The 25,150-nt window shown below is 39.1% G+C and overlaps 1 protein-coding gene and 1 long non-coding RNA gene across 2 annotated transcripts; one reads left to right on the forward strand and one right to left on the reverse strand.

Moving 5' to 3' along the window:
* Positions 1-1,696: 1,696 nt before the first annotated feature.
* On the reverse strand, positions 1,697-2,397 carry LOC140280418 (uncharacterized). The gene is made up of 3 exons (XR_011909405.1): positions 2,190-2,397; positions 1,917-2,023; positions 1,697-1,807 (listed from the first exon to the last, which is right to left on the reverse strand). It is a non-coding gene; the product is annotated as an uncharacterized lncRNA (long non-coding RNA).
* An 883-nt stretch (positions 2,398-3,280) lies between these two features.
* tiprl (TIP41, TOR signaling pathway regulator-like (S. cerevisiae)) lies at positions 3,281-22,300 on the forward strand. Its single transcript, XM_072375667.1, has 8 exons — positions 3,281-3,401; positions 11,236-11,363; positions 15,377-15,556; positions 18,056-18,155; positions 18,255-18,386; positions 21,248-21,343; positions 21,488-21,550; positions 21,844-22,300. The coding sequence occupies exons 2-8, from the start codon at positions 11,239-11,241 to the stop codon at positions 21,961-21,963; spliced, it is 816 nt and encodes a 271-aa protein (XP_072231768.1). The 5' UTR covers positions 3,281-3,401; positions 11,236-11,238; the 3' UTR covers positions 21,964-22,300.
* The last annotated feature ends 2,850 nt before the right edge of the window (positions 22,301-25,150 follow it).

A 25,150-nucleotide genomic window follows, 5' to 3' on the forward strand; every position in this document is an offset into this window, starting at 1 on the left:
GTTAACATTGGTCAAAATTTTATTTCAATGTGATTAAATATTTTTTGTTTTCATGCACCAATGCCATTTGCTTTTAGAAACTCCTATTTAAGTTCTCATTTCCAATGTCATTTGCTGCTTTTCCCTTCTTCTTTTTTAATTAAAGATGAATATATATACATATGAAATAAAGTTCACTAATATATATGAACTCGTAAACCTTGTCGGGGTCAAATGGAAAACTAAGCTCCACCTCAATCGTTGCTGAGACATGCTAACAGGCACTGCTAGGATGGAGAGATAGATGCGGTTCAGCAGGTACCAAAGCTGAACAAGTGCCAGCTCTGACCAGGGACTTGACAGATAAGGTGGAGAAGTTTCTGGTGATTTGCAGGTGATTTAGCATCCAGTGTGATGAGTCCACGGACAGCAACAGTACATTGCAGCTGATAATGTTTTTCACAACGGTGTTTGATGATTTCTCCACAAAAGAAGAGCTCTTTACACTATTGGCTACAGTCGACATCTACATGATGCTGATGCTGTGAAGAGCTTCTTTGTTGAGAAAAAAGTTCCATTGAAAAAGCTAGTGTCAGTGACTGCAGACGGCCGTCATGCAGGCTTCCTCGTGCACTGCAAAGGAGACATAGACTTCCCAAAATGTCATCATTACCATTGCATTATTCACCAGCAAGCGATATGTGCAACAGTGACCGCCTTTGATCATGTAATGACTTCCATCGTGAAGATCATAACAGCATTCGCTCAAAGCCAAATAACACTGGCTATTCATGCTTTTGGAGGAGATGTCAGCTGAATACGGCGACCTGTTAATACACACATATGTCCAATGGCTCAGCAGGGGATGAGCTTTGCAAAGAGTGTTCATGCAGTCCAAATGAGAAGACGCCTCACTTCTTGAGATCACTGAGTGGATAGTTGACCCATTTTTAACAGGCATCACTCAGAAACTGAATCGTTTGATCCGTGAGCTGCAAGTCAAAGGAAAGACATAAACGCTGTAAACGCATTCAAAGCCAAGATGAACATTTTCTCTGTGCATTTACAGAGAAATTTACAGAGAAAATGTTGTACTTTCCTTCTGTGCAGTCAGTGGTATATGACAATGCTTATGGCTCTGGGGCTTTTGACAAAGCTGTAGAAAAGTATTCTCTGTCACGAACGATGGTGCAGGAAGGGAGGAGCCAGATGCAGACTTCAAAAAGACTTTGATTTATTAACAAAAAGCAAGGAGCAAGAACAAAAAACGCACCTGAGCCACATATCAAAAACTTCTTAAACTGTGTGAACAAAACAAAACACGACTATGAAACAAGACTGTGGACTGTGAGGCAAATTATGGCCACAATTGTGAAGGGCCCAAGGTAATTTGGGCCTAATTTGCCCCCCTTTCCTTTGCTGGCTCCTTACATTTAATCTCCAGACCTTCATGCCCACTTGATAGTCTGGAGCTCGGCCTGGTTATTTTGAATTGTACTATAAGTGCCTCATCCAGTTTTAGGATGTCCTCAGTCATTTCCTCAATAGAGATGTTATTTTCAACACTGCCATCCACCTTTAAAATTATTTCATGGTTAGATTAAAGCACTAATATACACATTGTTCATTGTTTCTTTAACATACAAAGTGCAACTCACCCTGTGTTCTTCAGGAATCTCGCTGGAGTACGTTGCCTCTCTTCCAGACATTAAAAAAAAACTGTGAGAATTTTGTTATGACTTGGCGCTTAGTCCTGAGTCCAAACAAGACTGCATCCAAGTGGTTATCCCACTCATCTGGCCTCTCCTATACCAATTTTCACAGTGCCCTAGAAAAAAGGTAAAATTATAGAGCACTTCTAAAGTTTTTAAATACTGTTTATTTTATACCAAACAATATTTCAAAGCGATACTTATCACATGTTATAAAAGACATACCTCTGGATGGTCCCGTTCATCCTCTCCACCAGTCCATTCATCTGGGGATGGTAGGGAGAGCAAAGGCTTCTGTGGATTCCCAGTATCTTGCATATATTTTGGTTGATCTGTATTAGGAATAAATAAAGACAGCAATATAAATGCAGTTATAGAGAGAATAAGACATGACTTAGTTATTCAGTGAGTTTCAAAATATTTAGAGTTACCAAACAAGATAAATGTTTGTTATATATTTATTTTATGTCAGTAGCATATTTAGCATAGTAAGCATACTTCATTCACAAACTCCCGGCCTTGGTCAGTCAAGATCCTGTTGGGAGCTTTGAACTGATAAAAAATTTGAGGATGCACTCTGACTTTCTTAGCAGTCTTTGACTTTATGGCGTATTCCTGGGGCCACTTCATCAGGTAATCTATCATCACACAAATGTACTGATTCCCTGCTTTGGTTGTTTTTAATTTGCCAATCAGGTTCATCCCAATAAGCTCAAATGGTTTTGCAACCTGTAACGCATAAAATATCCCTGTTAAAATGTATGTTATATGTCCTGTATAAGTTGAATTTCAAACATATTTTATCTAAAAGTAAAATATAATATTATTAAAATAATGTTGTTGTTTTTTTTGTTTTTTTTTTAATTGTTATTTTATTGGTGTGTATTCCACAACCTGCTTTATAATGACACTGCTGGCCTGGCATGCAGTACACTGGTTCACCTGACAAAATATGTGGTAGGATAGCATAGGTTCATACTCACCCACTGTTTAATGTCGTCCGACATGCCAGGCCAGTAAAATCTTTTAGAGATTGCCTGTCTAGTTTTTTTCTGGTTACAGTGTGCACCAGTGCTGCTGGCATGGAAGTCTACAAAGACTAAATCTGCCTTGTCTTTCCCATGGAGCACCTTTGCCTTGAGACAATGATGCTGTCCTCTATACCTCAGATAGTACAAATGACCATCTGTGAAAATCACAGGGCCACTAAAGTAAAACTTCATTAAACTAAACAAGTCGGTCATCTTTGCTTCCATTAAATCGAGCTCTCAATAAAGGAATTAATGCGTCTACTGTTTTAAATGTTCTCAAAACTAAAAGAAAAAAAATATCTAGAAAAACAGAAAAAATTACTTCGATAAACAGGAAAAAAAAATACTCAGAAAAACTCACCCACAAAAACAACCCAAAAACAAGATTACTCAGAAAAAACGGATTTTTTCTTTCAAGTGAATGCAATACACTTCCCTACTTATTAAAAGACAGATTTCAAATTAATCCAGGAGGAGAAGAAGAAATGACCGTTTAAAACCCGAAGGAGGCAGTAATGCAACAAAAGGATGCCAACTGCCGCATAACCCCAAAGAAAATGAAGAAGAAGAAAAGCAGCGAAAGAAGAAGAAGAATGTGTGTTTGTTGTACAATTGAACAGTTTTTAGTGACGCTTTCAACTAGCCTCTTTGACAGATAACGGTGAATAACAGCACTGAGGTAATTTTTATTTAGTTCATGTTGCTTTTAATGTCAGTTGTAACACACAGTTTCTCATAATTGGTGAATGCTTTTAACGTTGAGCTAGCTGTGGCTTCTGATGAGAGGTGTAGTGAATTTTTTTGGCGTCTGGGAGGACACAACACCGTGGAAGCAGCCTGGTGTTCCGGTTTAACCTGCGTCCACGTTAACTGGAGACCTTGAGATGAAAGTGTGGGTGGTTGCTGGTAGCTACAACATTTGTCGGGAAACTGACAGAGGCCGCTGAGCCGTTCTCATTGAAGCCGCCATGTTTGTATTACATTCACCGGCCAGCACATCATGTTGGGTTGTTGTGTGGACTGTGGTTGGATTGAGCTTTTTGTCTCATGCAGGAAACATCCGATTGCATTTGTATCGTTGCAATTCAACGGCAGCTATACAGCCGACTGTCTGTTATACTAGAGGAATGGATACAGGAAACAACTATATTTACGTCTGTTTAACGTCGCGGGTTCAGACTTTTAACATTGGTCAATTGAATTCTTAATAAGTTGGTTTCTAACAGAAGTTGTCTATGTTAATATGTTCTGTGGGTCCAAATAGCCCCAAAATATAATGTTAACCTTGAACATGAAGTCAGGAAGTATATCTCTGTGGAGGACACAACTCCTCATATTCACCCTGCAGCAGCATCAGATGGGAACATTTGTATTTATAAGTATTAACAGTGTCTACAGAGCAGGTTCCATGTTGTGTTGCTTTAGCTCTGCTCAATGGGATCACCACAGTGTTTGTGGTGTAAAGAAAACTGATGGAACAGGCTGCTTCTGCCATCCCTCCATAAGCCGAGCTGATTGGGCCCTTAGTGTGTCTGTCATCATCTTTCTGTTTCTTAGTCTTAATCAAGAAGCCAAGTTAATGATAAAACATTGAAATGATACTCGCAGATTATCAGTGATAATATTCTTATGTCATCATGTATTTATTCAATACATGTGACCGTTTACATGATATTCAAATGTTTATTTATAATATTAGCATATTCAGACTTTCCTTAATTAGTATTTGGATGTCTGAGGAGGAGAAGACTTAATTCAACACATACAGGGCTTAATTCAACAGATACAGGGCTTAATTCAACAGATACAGGGCTTAATTCAACACATACAGGGCTTAATTCAACACATACGGGGCTTAATTCAACACATACGGGGCTTAATTCAACACATACGGGGCTTAATTCAACACATACGGGGCTTAATTCAACAGATACGGGGCTTAATTCAACAGATACGGGGCTTAATTCAACAGATACGGGGCTTAATTCAACACATACGGGGCTTAATTCGACACATACGGGGCTTAATTCGACACATACGGGGCTTAATTCGACACATACGGGGCTTAATTCGACACATACGGGGCTTAATTCGACACATACGGGGCTTAATTCGACACATACGGGGCTTAATTCGACACATATAGGGCTTAATTCGACACATACAGGGCTTAATTCGACAGATACAGGGCTTAATTCGACACATACAGGGCTTAATTCGACACATACAGGGCTTAATTCGACACATACAGGGCTTAATTCGACACATATAGGGCTTAATTCGACACATAGAGGGCTTAATTCGACACATACAGGGCTTAATTCGACACATACAGGGCTTAATTCGACACATATAGGGCTTAATTCGACACATACAGGGCTTAATTCAACAGATACAGGGCTTAATTCAACAGATACAGGGCTTAATTCAACACATACAAGACTTAATTCAACAGATACAGGGCTTAATTCAACACATACAGGGCTTAATTCAACAGATACAGGGCTTAATTCAACACATACAGGGCTTAATTCAACACATACAGGGCTTAATTCAACAGATACAGGGCTTAATTCAACAGATACAGGGCTTAATTCAACACATACAAGACTTAATTCAACAGATACAGGGCTTAATTCGACACATATAGGGCTTAATTCGACACATATAGGGCTTAATTCGACACATACAGGGCTTAATTCAACAGATACAGGGCTTAATTCAACAGATACAGGGCTTAATTCAACACATACAAGACTTAATTCAACAGATACAGGGCTTAATTCAACACATACAAGACTTAATTCAACACATACAGGGCTTAATTCAACACATACAGGGCTTAATTCAACACATACAGGGCTTAATTCAACACATACAGGGCTTAATTCAACAGATACAGGACTTAATTCAACACATACAGGGCTTAATTCGACACATATAGGGCTTAATTCGACACATACAGGGCTTAATTCAACAGATACAGGGCTTAATTCAACAGATACAGGGCTTAATTCAACACATACAAGACTTAATTCAACAGATACAGGGCTTAATTCAACACATACAGGGCTTAATTCAACAGATACAGGGCTTAATTCAACACATACAGGGCTTAATTCAACACATACAGGGCTTAATTCAACAGATACAGGGCTTAATTCAACAGATACAGGGCTTAATTCAACACATACAAGACTTAATTCAACAGATACAGGGCTTAATTCAACACATACAGGGCTTAATTCAACAGATACAGGGCTTAATTCAACACATACAGGGCTTAATTCAACACATACAGGGCTTAATTCAACAGATACAGGGCTTAATTCAACAGATACAGGGCTTAATTCAACACATACAAGACTTAATTCAACAGATACAGGGCTTAATTCAACACATACAGGGCTTAATTCAACAGATACAGGGCTTAATTCAACACATACAGGGCTTAATTCGACACATACAGGGCTTAATTCGACACATACAGGGCTTAATTCGACACATATAGGGCTTAATTCGACACATACAGGGCTTAATTCAACAGATACAGGGCTTAATTCAACAGATACAGGGCTTAATTCAACACATACAAGACTTAATTCAACAGATACAGGGCTTAATTCAACACATACAAGACTTAATTCAACAGATACAGGGCTTAATTCAACACATACAGGGCTTAATTCAACAGATACAGGGCTTAATTCAACACATACAGGGCTTAATTCAACACATACAGGGCTTAATTCAACAGATACAGGGCTTAATTCAACACATACAAGACTTAATTCAACAGATACAGGGCTTAATTCGACACATATAGGGCTTAATTCGACACATATAGGGCTTAATTCGACACATACAGGGCTTAATTCAACAGATACAGGGCTTAATTCAACACATACAAGACTTAATTCAACAGATACAGGGCTTAATTCAACACATACAAGACTTAATTCAACACATACAGGGCTTAATTCAACACATACAGGGCTTAATTCAACACATACAGGGCTTAATTCAACACATACAGGGCTTAATTCAACACATACAGGGCTTAATTCAACAGATACAGGACTTAATTCAACACATACAGGGCTTAATTCGACACATATAGGGCTTAATTCGACACATACAGGGCTTAATTCAACAGATACAGGGCTTAATTCAACAGATACAGGGCTTAATTCAACACATACAAGACTTAATTCAACAGATACAGGGCTTAATTCAACACATACAGGGCTTAATTCAACACATACAGGGCTTAATTCAACACATACAGGGCTTAATTCAACAGATACAGGGCTTAATTCAACAGATACAGGGCTTAATTCAACACATACAAGACTTAATTCAACAGATACAGGGCTTAATTCAACAGATACAGGGCTTAATTCAACAGATACAGGGCTTAATTCAACACATACAGGGCTTAATTCAACACATACAGGGCTTAATTCAACACATACAGGGCTTAATTCAACAGATACAGGGCTTAATTCAACACATACAAGACTTAATTCAACAGATACAGGGCTTAATTCGACACATATAGGGCTTAATTCGACAGATACAGGGCTTAATTCAACACATACAGGGCTTAATTCAACAGATACAGGGCTTAATTCAACACATACAGGGCTTAATTCAACACATACAGGGCTTAATTCAACACATACAGGGCTTAATTCAACAGATACAGGGCTTAATTCAACAGATACAGGGCTTAATTCAACACATACAAGACTTAATTCAACAGATACAGGGCTTAATTCGACACATATAGGGCTTAATTCGACACATATAGGGCTTAATTCGACACATACAGGGCTTAATTCAACAGATACAGGGCTTAATTCAACACATACAAGACTTAATTCAACAGATACAGGGCTTAATTCAACACATACAAGACTTAATTCAACACATACAGGGCTTAATTCAACACATACAGGGCTTAATTCAACACATACAGGGCTTAATTCAACACATACAGGGCTTAATTCAACACATACAGGGCTTAATTCAACACATACAGGGCTTAATTCAACAGATACAGGACTTAATTCAACACATACAGGGCTTAATTCGACACATATAGGGCTTAATTCGACACATACAGGGCTTAATTCAACAGATACAGGGCTTAATTCAACAGATACAGGGCTTAATTCAACACATACAAGACTTAATTCAACAGATACAGGGCTTAATTCAACACATACAGGGCTTAATTCAACACATACAGGGCTTAATTCAACACATACAGGGCTTAATTCAACAGATACAGGGCTTAATTCAACAGATACAGGGCTTAATTCAACAGATACAGGGCTTAATTCAACACATACAAGACTTAATTCAACAGATACAGGGCTTAATTCAACAGATACAGGGCTTAATTCAACAGATACAGGGCTTAATTCAACACATACAGGGCTTAATTCAACACATACAGGGCTTAATTCAACACATACAGGGCTTAATTCAACAGATACAGGGCTTAATTCAACAGATACAGGGCTTAATTCAACACATACAAGACTTAATTCAACAGATACAGGGCTTAATTCGACACATATAGGGCTTAATTCGACACATACAGGGCTTAATTCAACAGATACAGGGCTTAATTCAACAGATACAGGGCTTAATTCAACAGATACAAGACTTAATTCAACAGATACAGGGCTTAATTCAACACATACAAGACTTAATTCAACACATACAGGGCTTAATTCAACACATACAGGGCTTAATTCAACACATACAGGGCTTAATTCAACACATACAGGGCTTAATTCAACACATACAGGGCTTAATTCAACAGATACAGGACTTAATTCGACACATACAGGGCTTAATTCGACACATATAGGGCTTAATTCGACACATACAGGGCTTAATTCAACAGATACAGGGCTTAATTCAACAGATACAGGGCTTAATTCAACACATACAAGACTTAATTCAACAGATACAGGGCTTAATTCAACACATACAGGGCTTAATTCAACAGATACAGGGCTTAATTCAACACATACAGGGCTTAATTCAACACATACAGGGCTTAATTCAACAGATACAGGGCTTAATTCAACAGATACAGGGCTTAATTCAACACATACAAGACTTAATTCAACAGATACAGGGCTTAATTCGACACATATAGGGCTTAATTCGACACATACAGGGCTTAATTCAACAGATACAGGGCTTAATTCAACACATACAAGACTTAATTCAACACATACAGGGCTTAATTCAACACATACGGGGCTTAATTCAACACATACGGGGCTTAATTCAACACATACAAGGCTTAATTCAACACATACAGGGCTTAATTCAACACATACAGGGCTTAATTCAACACATACAGGGCTTAATTCAACACATACAGGGCTTAATTCAACACATACAGGGCTTAATTCAACACATACAGGGCTTAATTCAACACATACAGGGCTTAATTCAACACATACAGGGCTTAATTCAACAGATACAGGACTTAATTCAACACATACAAGACTTAATTCAACACATACAAGACTTAATTCAACACATACAGGGCTTAATTCAACACATACAAGACTTAATTCAACACATACAAGACTTAATTCAACACATACAGGGCTTAATTCAACACATACAGGACTTAATTCAACACATACAGGACTTAATTCAACACATACAGGACTTAATTCAACACATACAGGACTTAATTCAACACATACAAGACTTAATTCAACAGATACAGGACTTAATTCAACAGATACAGGACTTAATTCAACAGATACAGGACTTAATTCAACACATACAAGACTTAATTCAACAGATACGGGGCTTAATTCAACACATACGGGGCTTAATTCGACACATACGGGGCTTAATTCGACACATACGGGGTTTAATTCGACACATACGGGGCTTAATTCAACACATACAGGGCTTAATTCAACACATACAAGACTTAATTCAACAGATACAGGACTTAATTCAACAGATACAGGGCTTAATTCAACAGATACAGGGCTTAATTCAACAGATACAGGGCTTAATTCGACACATATAGGGCTTAATTCGACAGATACAGGGCTTAATTCAACAGATACAGGGCTTAATTCGACACATACAGGGCTTAATTCAACAGATACAGGGCTTAATTCGACACATACAAGGCTTAATTCAACACATACGGGGTTTAGGGTGAGGTCAAGTGGTTTAAAAAAACCACTCTCAAATCCCAACATGAGCAGTTCTTTGCTCTAAATCTGGTGATGCTACTGTAGCAGCAGTTTTTTTAGAGCTGGAACCAGAGCTTTGGTGGTTGAAACAGAACATTTTCTAGGCCATGCTTCATATTAGGGCTGGGCGATATAACGATAGTTATCGAGGACTTTATGAAAAGATATGAAACCTGGTCAATATACTTTTGGATAGATTACATTCATCCATTTTTTGACAGACAGTACGAATAGCCAATGACAAAGAGAGTTTCGCTGAACCAATCAGGTGGCTGGAATAGAGCCATGCCAGCAGCTAGTCGTGTTTGTTTGTGCTGCTGCAGCCGTATAGAAAAAGAAAATGAGTGCACAGCCCAAGGTGTAAAGGATTGTTGATAAGAAGGGCCTAAAAGGTTCGGTGGTGTGGAGGTAGGGTCCCTACTGTACTAATCTTTTTCATCAGCTGAAGCAAAGAGAATCCAAACTTACAAACAGCCTGGAACAAGTGCTAATCTTCTCCCAATAACAGCACCTGTGCAGCAGCAACAGAAGACCGTAGAGTCTGCTTTATACAGCATCAGGCCACAGGCCAAAAGATCTAAGAGACACCGTGATATTACAAAGGCAGAAGCTTACTGCAAAAGACCTGCTGCCAATAAGCACAGAGGAAGATAAGGGCTTCAAGTGGATGCTAAAAGTTATGGACCCCAGATATATCGATATCGACTGATATAGAAAAAAATATCGTGATATGTATCGATATCGACTGAAAATATCGTGATATGACTTTTTCCCATATCGGCCATATCTATATATAGATATATGTGTGTATAGGTACACAGATATATATGTATTTATACTACCGTTTCAGGTCGTTAGTCCTAAAAAAAAAGTTCGATTTTATATATATCGACTGATTAGGATAAAAAATATCGTGATTTGACTTTTTCCCATCACCTAGCCCTCTTCATACCAGCATTGAAACCACTTTGTGGAGAGAGAAAAAACACGAATGACCCACTCAAAGCTCTGATATCAACACCTTATTGATCGTGACTCGCCTTTGCAAAAAAACAAGAATAAGCGGCAAGAAAATATTGTCTAATAGAAGTTTTTATAAAATAAATTAAAAAAAAAAGACTAAAAGTTTGAATGTAAAATCTGCCATAATTCTATCAGGACCCACACTAAGGTATTATTTTAAATGTTACATGTTAATACTATTTAAGTAATCTGTGAGTCAAATCTGGTTGGAAAAACAGCCCGTGATTTTTCTTGTAGTTGATGTTGGATCCTCTGACCACGATGATGTCACACGGCTTCAAGAGCAGTAAACAGGACTTCACTTTTGGACCATGGAAAGTGACTGCTGCTAAAAACCATATCATGAAATCCAAAGACATTGAAAGGTAAGATGCATTTCTTATTCCTAAATGATTTATTTATTTTTCTAAACGACATTGGTCTCTGTTATCTTCAGGTTTAACACAGGTTGTATAGGCAGAACATAGAGAAATAAAAACGAGTTTAACAGACCTATTCCTGCAGGTATTAAACACAGACCCAGTCATTAGCTATGTGTACATAAACTGGCCAATAACCTGGCTCTGTACAACATGGAAGCCCCTGTCAGGTAAGATAAGTAGGAATATGGCTCAATACATGACCAGAGCACAGAGGGGGATTAGGAGTAACACCAGAGGAGCTAAACTTTAACAACTGATCGACAGAACTGTCGCTCAAGATTGTAAGATCAGATATACAAATTGACTACAAGAGAGCTTATGACTCAGTGTCCTACACATGGATGCTTGGAACTCAACATCAACAGGACATTAAGAGCCTTCATCAAGAACTCAAAGGGACTCTGGAAGACAACCCTGGAGACCGGACATCGGTATGTCAGTCGGACTAGAAAAAAGCCTCTGAATGATATCAAAGATCAAGGTGATCACTGCTGAGGGGTTGAACTGCCAGAGGGCACCATAACCCTTCCATGAGAATACGGTGTTTGTTTCTGTTTGATGCAGAGTAGATGAACATGTCTGACATGATCTCCCAGATTAAGCCCAAACTTCAGTCTCGGTCTGATGTCTTTCCACTAAAATCTAAATCTTTGGTTACTGTGGCTTCATGTGGGAAAACTTTGTGTTTTGACACAAACTTGTAAAACCGACGGCTCGATTCTGTGAGCAAAAGCTATTTTCCAACTTTGGTCAGTAGTTCCTTCACCCTTTCAGTATTTTTCAGTTGACATATTATCATGATTGCAGTAATAACTGGTAACGGTGCCTCATCGTGCTGCATGTCAGTATTGAGTCATTTTGATGAGGTAATATCTGCATCTTTCAATTAAATTCAATTCACTTTTTTATTTATATAGCGCCAAATTACAACAATTGTCATCTCAAGGCACTTAAATAATAAATAATTATATTTATGATGATAAATAATATAAATATAATAATAAATAATATATAGTCCAATTCAAGCCAATTGGAATTCAATTTATTATTAAACTTGTCTTCATATGTACATAAAATCATTTGAGAAATTAAACCGGCGGAAAAAGGAGAGCAAAGAGAGGAAAGGTGTGACAGATGAGGCCCCCCAGCAGTCTGAGCATATAGCAGCTTAATTATGGGATGTTCCAGGATCTAGCACCATGCCCAACAAGCTGGGGCCTAAAAGCCTAGATGGCACGGCTGCTGGAGCCCTGTGTTGCGTCACTGGCTGATGTGCCGCCGAGGTGTGAGGGCCTTTATTGCTGCTTGCAGCTCTAATTATTATGGTTTTTCTTGGTATCTTCTTGAGAAATGCTAATGTAAGTTTTTTTTCCTATTAAAATGCATTAAAAAAACCCAAAACAAAACATTTCTACCTTGGTTTGGATGATGTCAGCACATGTTATTTCTGCTGGTACTTAACATGCCAACCAACACAAGCAGTTGATTGAGCTTTCCAAAACCCAAGTAATGCCTGGAAAAAAAAAACAAAATCCAAACATCAGGGAGGTACAAGTTTCAAGCATTTGTTCTCTCAATTAGATTAGATTAGATTTCCTTTATTGTCCCGCAGTGGGGTCCGACCTGGTTGTTAAACAGATACCTGCGATATCTCTCCTTCACACACTGGGGGTGAAGGAGTCTGTCACTGAAGGAGCTGCTCAGTGCACTGATGGTGTCCTCTGTGGGGTGGCAGATATTGTCCATCATTGATGATAGCTTTGTGATCATCCTCCTTTCTCCCACCACCTGCACTGACTCCAGGGGGGAGTCCAGTTTGTCAAGTCTCTTCCTGTCAGCTGTGGAGATGCTGCTGCTCCAGCAGACCACTGTGGAGAAGATGGCTGATGCCACATTGTTCTCACACAGTGTGATATTGTTATAACACTTGTTACAGGCCTTGGTGAGCTCACTGGCAAATAAAATGAACAAACCTGACACACTGATGAGGACACAGAAAGACTATTTGTGAACGCAATGCTTCAACTAAACTCTTAATACCTTTGTACCTGACTTCCTGATGTGGCCACTGGCTCGCAGCTCCTCTAAATCACTGTATAGTCTGCTGTACTGAAGCAGGCCTCTTTGGTCTCGGTGTGAAACCCTAACCCTACCATGCTGTTGCTGCTGGATGAAGAGAGAAAACAGCAGACGAAAGACATAAGCTTTCTGGAAAATTTAGGAAGTTGAGCTATATTTCTTAATGTAGTATTTTAAGTGTTTTAACTTCTTATTCAGAAATACGTGTGTTACACATAATTTTACAATTGGTATTAAGATGCGTCTTCACACGTCTTTCGTGACGACTTGTGGTCGGATCACATGTTCACGGCCTTCATGAAATTAAACCCAGTTTACATCACACACTGCCAGTTAAGGGGAAACACAGAAGATCAGCAGTGGGTTTACTGGGGATTCTGCTAAATCTCTAATTGCATTCAGTGACCTTAACAATACTAATCAGTTACAGATTTAGGCATTTATACATTTTTTGATCTGCCAGACAAATATATTATGTAACAGATGCAAATGAAAGAGTTTAATGGCACAGACCTGGCTTTTAATTCTAGTCCACAGATTTTCAGTAGGTCTGGGGTCAGGGTGGTGGAAAGGACTTTCCAGAAACTTAATGTTACCCTGCTTTGCTTAGCCATTCCAAAACCAGTTTTGTGTGGGTCAGAAATGGTAAGAAGTCGACCTTTACAAACCTTGGGTTAAAGTGGATACTGATCTTAAATTTGACAGACAGATTCGGGCAGTTGTGAAGTCAAGTTTTTATCATTTAAGGCAGTTTGCTAAAATGAGGCCAAATCTCCTGAGGAAGCACTTTGAGACAGTAATCCATGCCTTCATAACTACTCTGCTGGATTACTGTAATGCACTTTAAATGGGGGTTAGTGGTTCCTATCCCCCATTTTAGCTTCACTCCACTGGCTTCCCATGCATTTTAGGATTAATTTAAAAGTTTTTATTTGTTTTTAAAGCTCTCCATGGCCTTGACCCTTCCTACCTCTCTGAGGTGCTGCACCATTATACACCGTCCCGCTCACTCCTGGTGTGGCTTAAACAAAGTGTAAGCTTTGGGGGGACCGTGCTTTTGCTGTGGCAGCTCCTAAAATGTGGAATGACTTACCTTTGCACATCAGAGATGCTGCATCACTGTCTGTTTTAAATCACTTCTTAAAACTCGTCTCTCTGCCTTAGCTTTTGACACCACGTGAGATGTTGATTTTAAGTTTGTGCTTATTTTATTATTATATTATTATTTACGTGTTTTAAAGTATTTTGGATTTTAGTATTCTATGTTTTTGTGAATTTGTAATTTTAATGTTTTTATGTATTCTGCACAGCACTTTGGTCCTTGTGGTAATGCAAAGTGCTTAATAAATAAAACTGGATTGGATTAAAAGCCCCAAGTTGATAAGACATTGATGCCCATGATGTAAACTTCTGACCACTACAGTAAATGTTAGATTTGAGGTTCAGAATCGGCTCATCATTTAAAATTCAATTAAATCAATAAGGGTCCGTAACCACAAGATGCACTCAAAGCTTTTTTTCAATCTTTTATCTGTCGCAGCATAGATGAGTAGAGAATGGAGGTTTTCTGTGAATGATATATGCATATTATGTGCTTTAACTCAGTTTTACCCAGAGAAACTGAAGAGAAATGGTCCTTGAGGAACCCCTGCCACTTCTGTGGTGGAGTGTCAGTTCATGAGGTGCTTAAAAAAGTGTCCATGTGTCTCTAATCATCCTCTGCTGTGGTATGATCTCAGTGATCTTAATGCATAATGAGTGCTTTCACATCTGTATGAAGAACTGTCAGTTTAGTGATCAGATCACTGAAGATGCATCTCAATACCAGATGGAAACAACAATAATTCATACCTATTGTTTCATATCTGCCTTTCCAGGTTAGGGGAGGATATGAACATGCCTTCCCTTCCAGAGATGTTGTTTGGGGACAACATCCTGCGTATCCAACACACAGATGGCTACGGCATTGAATTCAATGCCGTAGATGCCCTTAAGAGAGTCAACATTATGGAGGATGCCGTCAAGGTGGCCTGTGCTCAAGAATGGCAGGACAGCAGGCAAGACTGGCAAACTCTTACTCCGTGTTTGTGTGTGCGGGAGAGTATGTATGTATGGAATTTAACTGAAAGACACATAATTTATACCTAAAGGGGAATTATACTGTCACTGAATAAAATTAAAGTGATAGTCCGTAGTGATTTATCGTAAGCAGACATTTGTACGGTTATTGCAACTGCCAGGAATGACCTTTTGTACTATTCTGTGTTGCAGCTGAGCTTAAGATGCCTCTTATGGAACAAACTCTGTTCCTTCATTACTGTAGGGTATAAAGGATGTGCAGTTTTGTGCATTTTCTGATCACCTTGTTCAGGATTCTTCTTTTACAATTAGCTTCAGGGGCTCCAGAGCAGTCCCCAGCACAGATGCTGCAAAGCAGTTTGTACTTTCCACAACAGACTTATAGCCCAGCCAGGCCCGGGATGCCAAGGCATGAGTTGAGCACTAGAGCCAGGACCCTGTGAGTCCGAGCACCACCCAACCCCTCTGGCAGAGGCTCGTCCATCACTTGAAAGGACCAGACACCCCAGACAGCTAACCAAAGTGTGTTGCCCCAATGCCCCCAGCGGCAGAACCTCAGTGACCCAACCACCAGTGACCTTTCTGCACACATGACTTACTCTATAAGACAGCCCCCCTCGTTTGCATAATGAAGGAGAAGTGTGAACAGAATAGGCTCGATGAAATAAACAGAAGAAGAAAGTGGAAACTATAGAGTACAGTAAAGATGTTTTCAGTGACTAATTAAAAGATATATTCTATAATTACAGTAAAATACGTGAATGCATTCGGGGAATGAATAGAGTGAAAATGCAATGAGAAATAACCGACAAATCAATTCAGTGATAAAAGAAGAAATAAATGAATAAAAGTACAGGATTAAATCAGTATTAACACAAAGTTAAAGGAATACAGTTTAAATCAAAGCAGAAATATTTATACATTCCGTATTGCGTTTATTCAGTTTTTGTTTATGTCTGCAACGTTTATTGGCCTATTAATTAAGTAATTTCTGCTTTTTTGGTATTTATATCGGATTATGGCAGTTCAATTCAATTCAAGTTCAATGATCTATTATAGGCTGCTTTCTAGACCATGGCCTAAAAGCACTTTTATAGTCATGACCACCTCCTCGCTGTTATTCTGATCACAGGTTGCCACTGAACAAAGGGTGTAGAGGAGGAGGTGAGGGATATAGGATGATAGTCTGCTTTACCTAATGGAAGAGGGGCCGATGAGATAAATAGACCTCTAACATTTGCATAGAATAAATCAAACAATTTATTTTCTCTGGTGGAACAACTGGAAGAGTAAGCGAACTGGAGATTTCAGTGAAGTCCCCCTAGATGGCCAAAATTACGACTATTGAGCACCTGGCTACATACTTGTCTCCAGAGGCAATATCCATTCGGAAGCCAGTTGCTGATCTGATCAACGATAAGCCAGCACTGGAAACTGAGCAGCTGGTGGTGGGGAGTAGTTCTACCTGGGCGCTATTTTCGGTGTCGAATGCAACAATTTCATTGAATCGTCTATTGTCCCAGAAGTGAGTTAGCATTTGAGAGGGTAACAGCTAGCTTCTCTTGGCTGATGACCCATAGGATTGGATTCTTCCTCTGCTGTCTATTAGCAGAGAGATGTTGGCGTTAGCATCGGAGAGGCTAACAGCTAGCTTCTCTTGGCAGGTGAACCACAAAATAGAATTTTTCTTCTGCTGTCTATTAGCAAGAAATGCTGGCAGTAACATTGGAGAGGCTAACAACTACCATGCCTAACTTGGTGACCAATTTGTTTAGAAACTGCCTGGTTGGCTGTAAGTTTGGAGAGGCTATAAAACCAAAGCTGACAGCCTACTGAATTGTCTATTGCTCTGGTTGTTAACATGCCAAAGCTCACTGAATTATCACATCTTCTTTACTAAGTACTAGTCGATTGTGTGATACAATACTGCCACCTACTGTTTAATTGGTTGTTACTGCACTCTCTGGCTCCCACTGCAAAATACAGATCAGCTGCAGATACAGCTGCTCCACCTCGGTTGCCATTGGTTACTGTTGTTAACTGTGACCGGAAGAAAAAGCAAGGATTCGGCTATAACCTGAAACCACACAAACACACAGCCACGCCCCCTAGAGGCATGGCGGTGAACTGCAGAGCAACATGTTCCCTCGATGCAGAACTTCGAATGCTCAATGATGACGTCATGTTGTTGTTGTCGACGTTACGGAAGACTATAAATTAAGCTGTACCAACCCACCGCCAAACCGGTCATGCTGGAGGATGTTGCAGGCAGCAGAATGTTCTCCACGGCGTCTCCAGACTCTGTTACATCTGTCACATGTGCTCAGTATGAACCTGCTCTCATCTATGAAGAGCACCAATGTGGCGCCAATCTGCCAATCTTGGTGTTACATGGTGTTGTTTAGGTGTTCCATTTAATCCTATATTTGAAATATGCAAACTAAGTGTGTTACCTTAGTATAAATTTCTCATTTCAGATCTGACTCTGAACTCTCCAAAGAGGTGATGAGACCTTATGACTGGACATACACCACAGACTACAGAGGAACTCTGTTAGGAGAAGGTATGCAGATAAAGGTGGGTTTTAGCAAAAGGAACACAGCACCATCAACTGTAAAGTGTTCTCAAGATGTAAGACCACAAAGAGAAGGTTTATTTCTGCCTGTTTGTCTTAAGGTGACTGAGACCGCCGAGCGTATTGACATAGAGAAGCTGAAAGCTCGTGAAAACATCCTGTTTTTTGATGAAGTGTTGCTGTTCGAAGATGAGCTACATGACCATGGAGTCTCAATGTTAAGTGTCAAAATTGTAAGTGTTGTTTGCCTGAGGGACTGTTTGTACCGTGTTAAAGGAGGAATACAACCCCAAAAAAGGTTATAAGTCTGTTGAAAATGCAGGAACTGCGATTGCTACATTAACTTTGACATTTATTTGATTACAGACTGCATGAACCCAAGATATTTCATGAGTTTTCTCACCAGTCACATTGAATTTGTTTATATACATCCACTTTAGTATTTCAGGTTTTCAACACAATCCATGAAAGGTGGGATTGTGGCAATTTAGATCTGTTGTTGTTAAAAAATTGTTATTTGAAACAGGTGATTCGAATCGTGATTTTGTATGAAAGCAGTATCTATGCAAGGCCTAAGCTGGATACATTGATGGCACTGCATCAAGAACTGTGGAAAACCTTTGTAAAGCACTACAATACAGAGTTCCATTCACAAACTTTACTGTGCAGAAAAGAAGTCTGATGTTAATTGAGTATGATTCAGTTCAGTTTTATTGATCTAGAACTAAATCAAAACAAATGTCATCTCAAGGCACCTGAAAGATACAGCATCCAATTCTCATTGTAATACTATCAAAATAATTATATTACAAATTTGTCCAATTCATAGCCAAAAAAGCTACAAAAAAAAGTTGTATTGAAACTTCCCTTTGATCCATCCCCCGTCCTGAGCTGCACGAGGCGACTGTGGAGAGAAAAAACTCCCTTTTAACAGGAAGAAACCTCCATCAGAACCAGAACCAGGAAGGGTCCATCTGCCTGGACCAGCTGGGGCTGAGAGGACAGGAAAGAGGGGACAACAAGCAGCGTAACACCAGGCCAGAGACACCTGCTGAGAGAGAGAAACACAAGTTAATGACAGCAATGATGTCATCTGGACATGGAGGGATAACTGAAGGCTCTGCCTCCCATTCTGCTTTTAGGGGCCTGATAACTGAAGGCTCTGCCTCCCATTCTGCTTTTAGGGGCCTGATAACTGAAGGCTCTGCCTCCCATTCTGCTTTTAGGGGCCTGATAACTGAAGGCTCTGCCTCCCATTCTGCTTTTAGGGGCCTGATAACTGAAGGCCTGTTGAAAAATGACCAAGTTGAAAAAGATTTACTGTCCCACTGTTTCTTTTCAGGTCTGAAATACAAAAATCAATGTATATTTACAAATTGAACTACGTTGACTAGAAAAAATACTAAATATCCTGGGTTCATACTCTGAAAGAAAAGTTTAATACAGTGTGCTATAGAAAAGTAAGATTAAGTGTAAGGATCCGTTAGTTTTCCATCTCCCAAACTATTTCCACCTTTGAGTCAAAGTTTTTGATTCATCGCTGTTTGCAGCTTTAATTAGACCTGAGCGCTGAAGGTGGTGCAAAGGCCTATTGAATGTTTATTCTATTTTTTCTTCTTCTTCTTATGAATTTTTGGGACTGCCTATACTCCAGAACTCATGGAAACTAAAGCCATTTTACAAATACACAAGAATACAAATATCAAGATAAGAGCACATACTCTGAGACCCAATGAAACAAAGATGGGCTGACTGGGAAGATGCCATGTTGAAGTCGACTGTGGGATCCTTTCTGAATGTGGGAAATGTCCACTTATGAAGCGTGGCTGACAATACTGATCAATATGGAAACAATTATCACTCTTACACTGTAATTTGTGTTTTTTGTTGACCCAAACAGCTGAAGTAACCAAACTTTATTAGCGCCACGTGTTACATAAACTAGGAATCACGTTGATGTATAGCAGGTGTGAAACAAGTTGTTGCTGTGCCCATGTTTCCTTTATCAGGGAGCCCTGTCAGCTCGCTGTGTCTCATGAGTCTGTCATCTGACTCTCACACCAGCACAGGGCCAATAGTTTATGCTTTATGAAAGAAAAAAGGTCAAAGAGAAATCTGAAACTGAAGAAAATAAATAAAAGATTGTAAAAGGCTCACTGAAAAAGCACACGGGAAGGACTTCACATTATGCAAGAAATTTAGTTTCTGGACTAACCGTGTCGTGTGTAACATTTTAAAGTGTTTAAAAATGTTTTAGAAGTGCAAAATCAAATAATCAACTCATCAAACTTCTTTACAGCAAGTAGGAAACCATTCAGAATTTTCAGTGTAACAGTGAAATTATTGTTTTTTGTATCTGCAACCAGATATAGCTAACCTAAGGGGTTAGGATTAGGGTTAACCCTAACCCCAACCTAAGGGGTTAGGCGTAGGGTTAACCCTAACCTAAGGGGTTAGGATTAGGGTTAACCCTAACCCCAACCCAAGATACACTCACTCATCATTAGTATATTGTGAGGACAGATTCAGAAAACATTCATTCATTCATTCCACCATATTCATGGCTCCCTGCCAGTGTGTCTGTCTTTGAATCAACTGGCAAGTGAAGGAGTGGCTGGAGACTCATGCAGCTTGAACCCTGCTTATAATCGCCTGCACTTCTAGTTTTCTTTGGATTATATGGCAATTATTGATTGACACAAAAAACTACATATTTATATAACTTTGTTAGATGAGGATTCTCATTCTGAAAACTCAAATGATTAGAATAACAATGTTTTTAGTTTCACTGAACTGAATAAAAGAAGTGTGCAGAATTCTACTATAATTCTATTGTTGCTGTATTCTTTTTTTCGATAAAAGAAGAATAAGGACCAGGTTTAGAAATATTTGGGCGACAATATGTGCATGTAGTCACAGAATTGGCCAAGTTCATTAATAATTATTATTTATTCACAGTGATATCAGCAAGATTTGAGGCAGAGATCCTGATTCCCAAACTATGTCTTTCATTAGGCTGTTTACAGTGATATGAAACATTTGCATAGTGTGACTTTGTGTGAAAATGTAACCTGCTCTACTTTTGTTGCTACAGAGGGTGATGCCCACCAGTTTCTTCTTATTGATGCGTTTCTTCTTACGCGTGGATGGGGTGTTGATTAGAATAAACGACACTCGACTGTATCATGAGGCAAGTTGATTTGTACGAGCCAGAATAAAGTGCAGTGTAAGATTCTGAAATGTAAAACAGGAAAATTAAATGTTACAGCAGTTAATCCACTACCAACACCAATTAATGCGCTAATGACTAATAAGATTATGCTTTTGCTTCCAGGCTGGAAGGGATTTTATGCTACGAGAATTTAGCACAAGGGAAAGCAAAATATCCCAACTGAAGGTGAGCAATGAGGCATCGTGTCCTGATACCCAGTTACAAGACATATTTTAATGCAGCTATTTAACGATTCTAAAGTCTGGAACCAGGAGATTTAATTTATAGACTTTTCTTCTTATGATTAGAAATACTTTAGTGTTATTTTCTGACTATAGAAACATTAAATTGAACTTTATCATAAGAATGTTGTATAATATGCATTAAAAAGTTGCATATTCTCCTGGTAATTAATATAAAGTATATTACTATGTTATGTGGTAAAGGCATTTTAACACGGATGTGACTTCTTTGTTCAGAACATTCCTGCAGCACTGTACACTGATCCCAATGAGATTGCTCAGCACCTAACCCTGAAGCTGACAGAGTGTGAGAAGCTGGGACTTCCTGCGTTGCAGCCGCAGAATGTTCATGATTAAAACATTCAGTGAGCAGGTTCAGCATGAGGTGTTGCATGGTGATAACAGTAGAAATAGTCCTCAGTCCTTAATGTAACAACCATTGGTCACCCCTTTAAGTATCTGTACAGACACAGTTTTTCACGTGACCACTTTGAAGATATCAGCAGCATGACTTTAGTAAGAAATAATCCCCTGCTCTGTTTTTATTGTTAGTATATTGAAGACCTTTGTATTTTAGGTAAAAACAGTTTCTGTAAATGTGTCTACTGTATTTTTAAGGTCACCAATGAAGGCTGAAGAACTGCCTGCAGGATCTATGTGAATATGGCCAAATAAAATGTGTCTGTTGTGTGTATCTCGGTGTGCTCTGTGTGAGGTGGATTCTTCATTTCTTTTTTCATTCTTTCTTTTCTTTTTCAGACATAAGGAGTCCCCTAACTTGATTTTATTATTTTATCGTAAGATCACTTTGCTTTGATCATAAATTGCTGGATGAGCTTTTTTAGTTTCACATCATCCTCAATGAGACGACATCTGTTGCTGTAGGAGTTACCAGTTTAAGACTGGTAAGCTGGTAAAACAAGTCTCAGCATTTCTCTCTTTATGTGAAAAGCAATGTGTTCATTTCTACTTTTATCAGTTCATTGGGGCAGTTCTTTTAAACAAATGGTTGAGATGTTGCTTCTTTAGCATATTTGCTAATGGCATAAAACACCACTTTTCACTTTAGACCTACATACCTGAACAGGAGGTTCAGTCAGGTTTGTATCCATACATTTTTTAATACATTATAGTGATTTAAATATGCCATTAGACATGAAAGGGTTAAGGGAAAGTGTTTCACATAAATGATAACTGTGAAACTCACTCCATATATCAGACTGTATTTATTCATTTTACAGATAATACATCAGTGGTAGGACTGGTCCCATGATGAAAAAGTTGATTATGATTTATTTTATGTCATTAATATGTCATTCCAGTTGTTCTAGCTTTTTCTCTTGTATTATATTTGGTTTTAAGTCTCTAAGTTTGTTTTTCTCTGCTGTTTTCTCTCATTTTGCCAAGATGTGCTCAGTTGCTTTTGTGTTATCAATTGATCCATCCATCCATTTTCTATACCCGCTTAACCCAAATTGTGGGGGGGGGGGCAGCCTATCCCAGCTGCCATTGGGGGCAGGGTACACCCTGGACAGGTCGCCGGTCCATCACACGACAACACAGAGACACACAACCATCTCTTGTCAATTGATCCCCGTATTAATATCTGTTCTCTGCACTAATCACCCCTCCCAGTATATGTGGTCCTTGAGCCCCCCTGGCACACCGGGCATGTTTTTATCACTGCAGCTCTGTCTCTTGTTTGTTTTTTATATTAAAAGATTATTTTGTTCCAATGAATGCCTGCCTCCTGTTTCTCATGGAATGTGACAGTTTTACACTGTATTTTAATCAAACTATGAAAAATCACTTCATTTTTGGTTCTTGGGAACACATTGTTGGGTATTTGGAGCAAGCCAACATCTGCCCTTCTTAGTCTTAGTCTTTCAATCACTCCCCGCAGCTTGTGAGGGTTGGAGAGTAGCTTGACAGCTTCACTTTGCAGATTAGTTTTCTCTTTCCTTCCACTGTTCAGTATAACGTCCGGATCATTGAAAATACTGCCCCTCCAAGTCCATCTAACACCATTCAATTCAGTTCAGTTCAGTTTTATTCATAAAGCATCAAATCACAACAAATGTCATCTCAAGGGTTATTTTGGTAATATGTGCTTCACGTCTGTTTCTCTGTTTTTGGTAGCATAATTCCACTTATTCATATATATATTACCCTTTAATTACTGTCACGGATGGCGAGGTGCCGAGCCGACTCACAAAAAGGACTGAAGAGTAGACCCAGAACACTGGGAGAATTAGAGTTGGAACAGAGTTTATTTACAGGTGTTGGGAGCCAGAGGGAGGATCCTGGTAAATGTGGAACTCTGAGAGAAGACTAATTTCATGTTTGTATGACACTCAAAAAACCGTGTTGCTTCGTTAAGGTAACATTTACTTCCACACCAGCTTTTTCATTTGTGACCTTTTGCCGTAAACCAGCTATGAGCCTTAAAGACACTCTGAGTGTTTTTCAGACATAACACTGATGTTCAGCCAGAAGGAGAAGAGTTCAGCCAGCAGTGACAGGATTGAACCAGAAGAGACTGAGCTGCACATGATTATCTTAAAAATTTGACTCAAAAGAAACTGTTAGTTATTCCACTTCATTGTATCATTATTCATCATTATTTCACAACAGGGTCATATGTTCATATTCACATGCACGTGTCATGGTTTTGTGTTTCTGACGTTCCTCAGTGTTCTGAGTGTTGCTCGGTTGTTTGTTATTGTCTATTGTTTCTGTTTTTTTTTCCTGAAATGCCTTTTGTTTCATTATTTGGTTCATTCCTCTTTCATTTAATATTTTAATTCATACATTATCACACATTCTGAAAAACACTTAACCCATGAAGTTAGTTTTGCTTTGTTTTTCAGTGTCTCACTTTAACAACTTTAACATACTTGAGCACCAAAATCTGCAGATCATGATCACGTCTTGTTTCCTGTTTTTATCCCAAAAATGTTTTAATTTATAATTAACCAAGCCAACCCATATTGTATTGCCAAGTGATGAAATGGCATGAACACAAAGTAAGATTAACACACTGATTATTGCTTTTGTGATGTTGCTCATTTGAGCAGTCCATTCTCCTGCAGCTCCATCGCGTTCCTGATACTTCCTGCTGACTTTGTTGGAGTATTGCTGGGTTCCACTGGGTTCCACTGGGTTCCACTGGGTTCCACTGGGTTCCACTGTTCGCCAGTCCAGGGGACGGGGCAAGAACCGAGACGACACTACTTTAGTGCTCCAGCAAAACCCGCCAAAGTTCTTTCACCAATTTTTCGGGACGGACTTTAAAGGGCTAGAACCCATGTCCTTCGAAGTATGCAATCCAAACTAAAGTGTCAGGCTATGAGTTCAACCTGGTTCACCACAGCACTGAATAAGTTCTAACTTCTGACATGCTTCTACTGGGAGTTAAAAAATTCCTACATTTTAGTTGTTATGAATGCAGCAGTTGACTGTTTGCGCACACGCAGATGACCAATTGGCTTTCGCCATCCCTTACAAGCGGCCAATCACAGAGCCCGTATCATGTTGAGAACTA

The sequence above is a fragment of the Leuresthes tenuis genome, unplaced genomic scaffold (assembly GCF_036924035.1).
Source record: "Leuresthes tenuis unplaced genomic scaffold, fLeuTen1.0.hap1 SCAF_21, whole genome shotgun sequence".
Taxonomy (NCBI): Eukaryota; Metazoa; Chordata; class Actinopteri; order Atheriniformes; family Atherinopsidae; genus Leuresthes; species Leuresthes tenuis.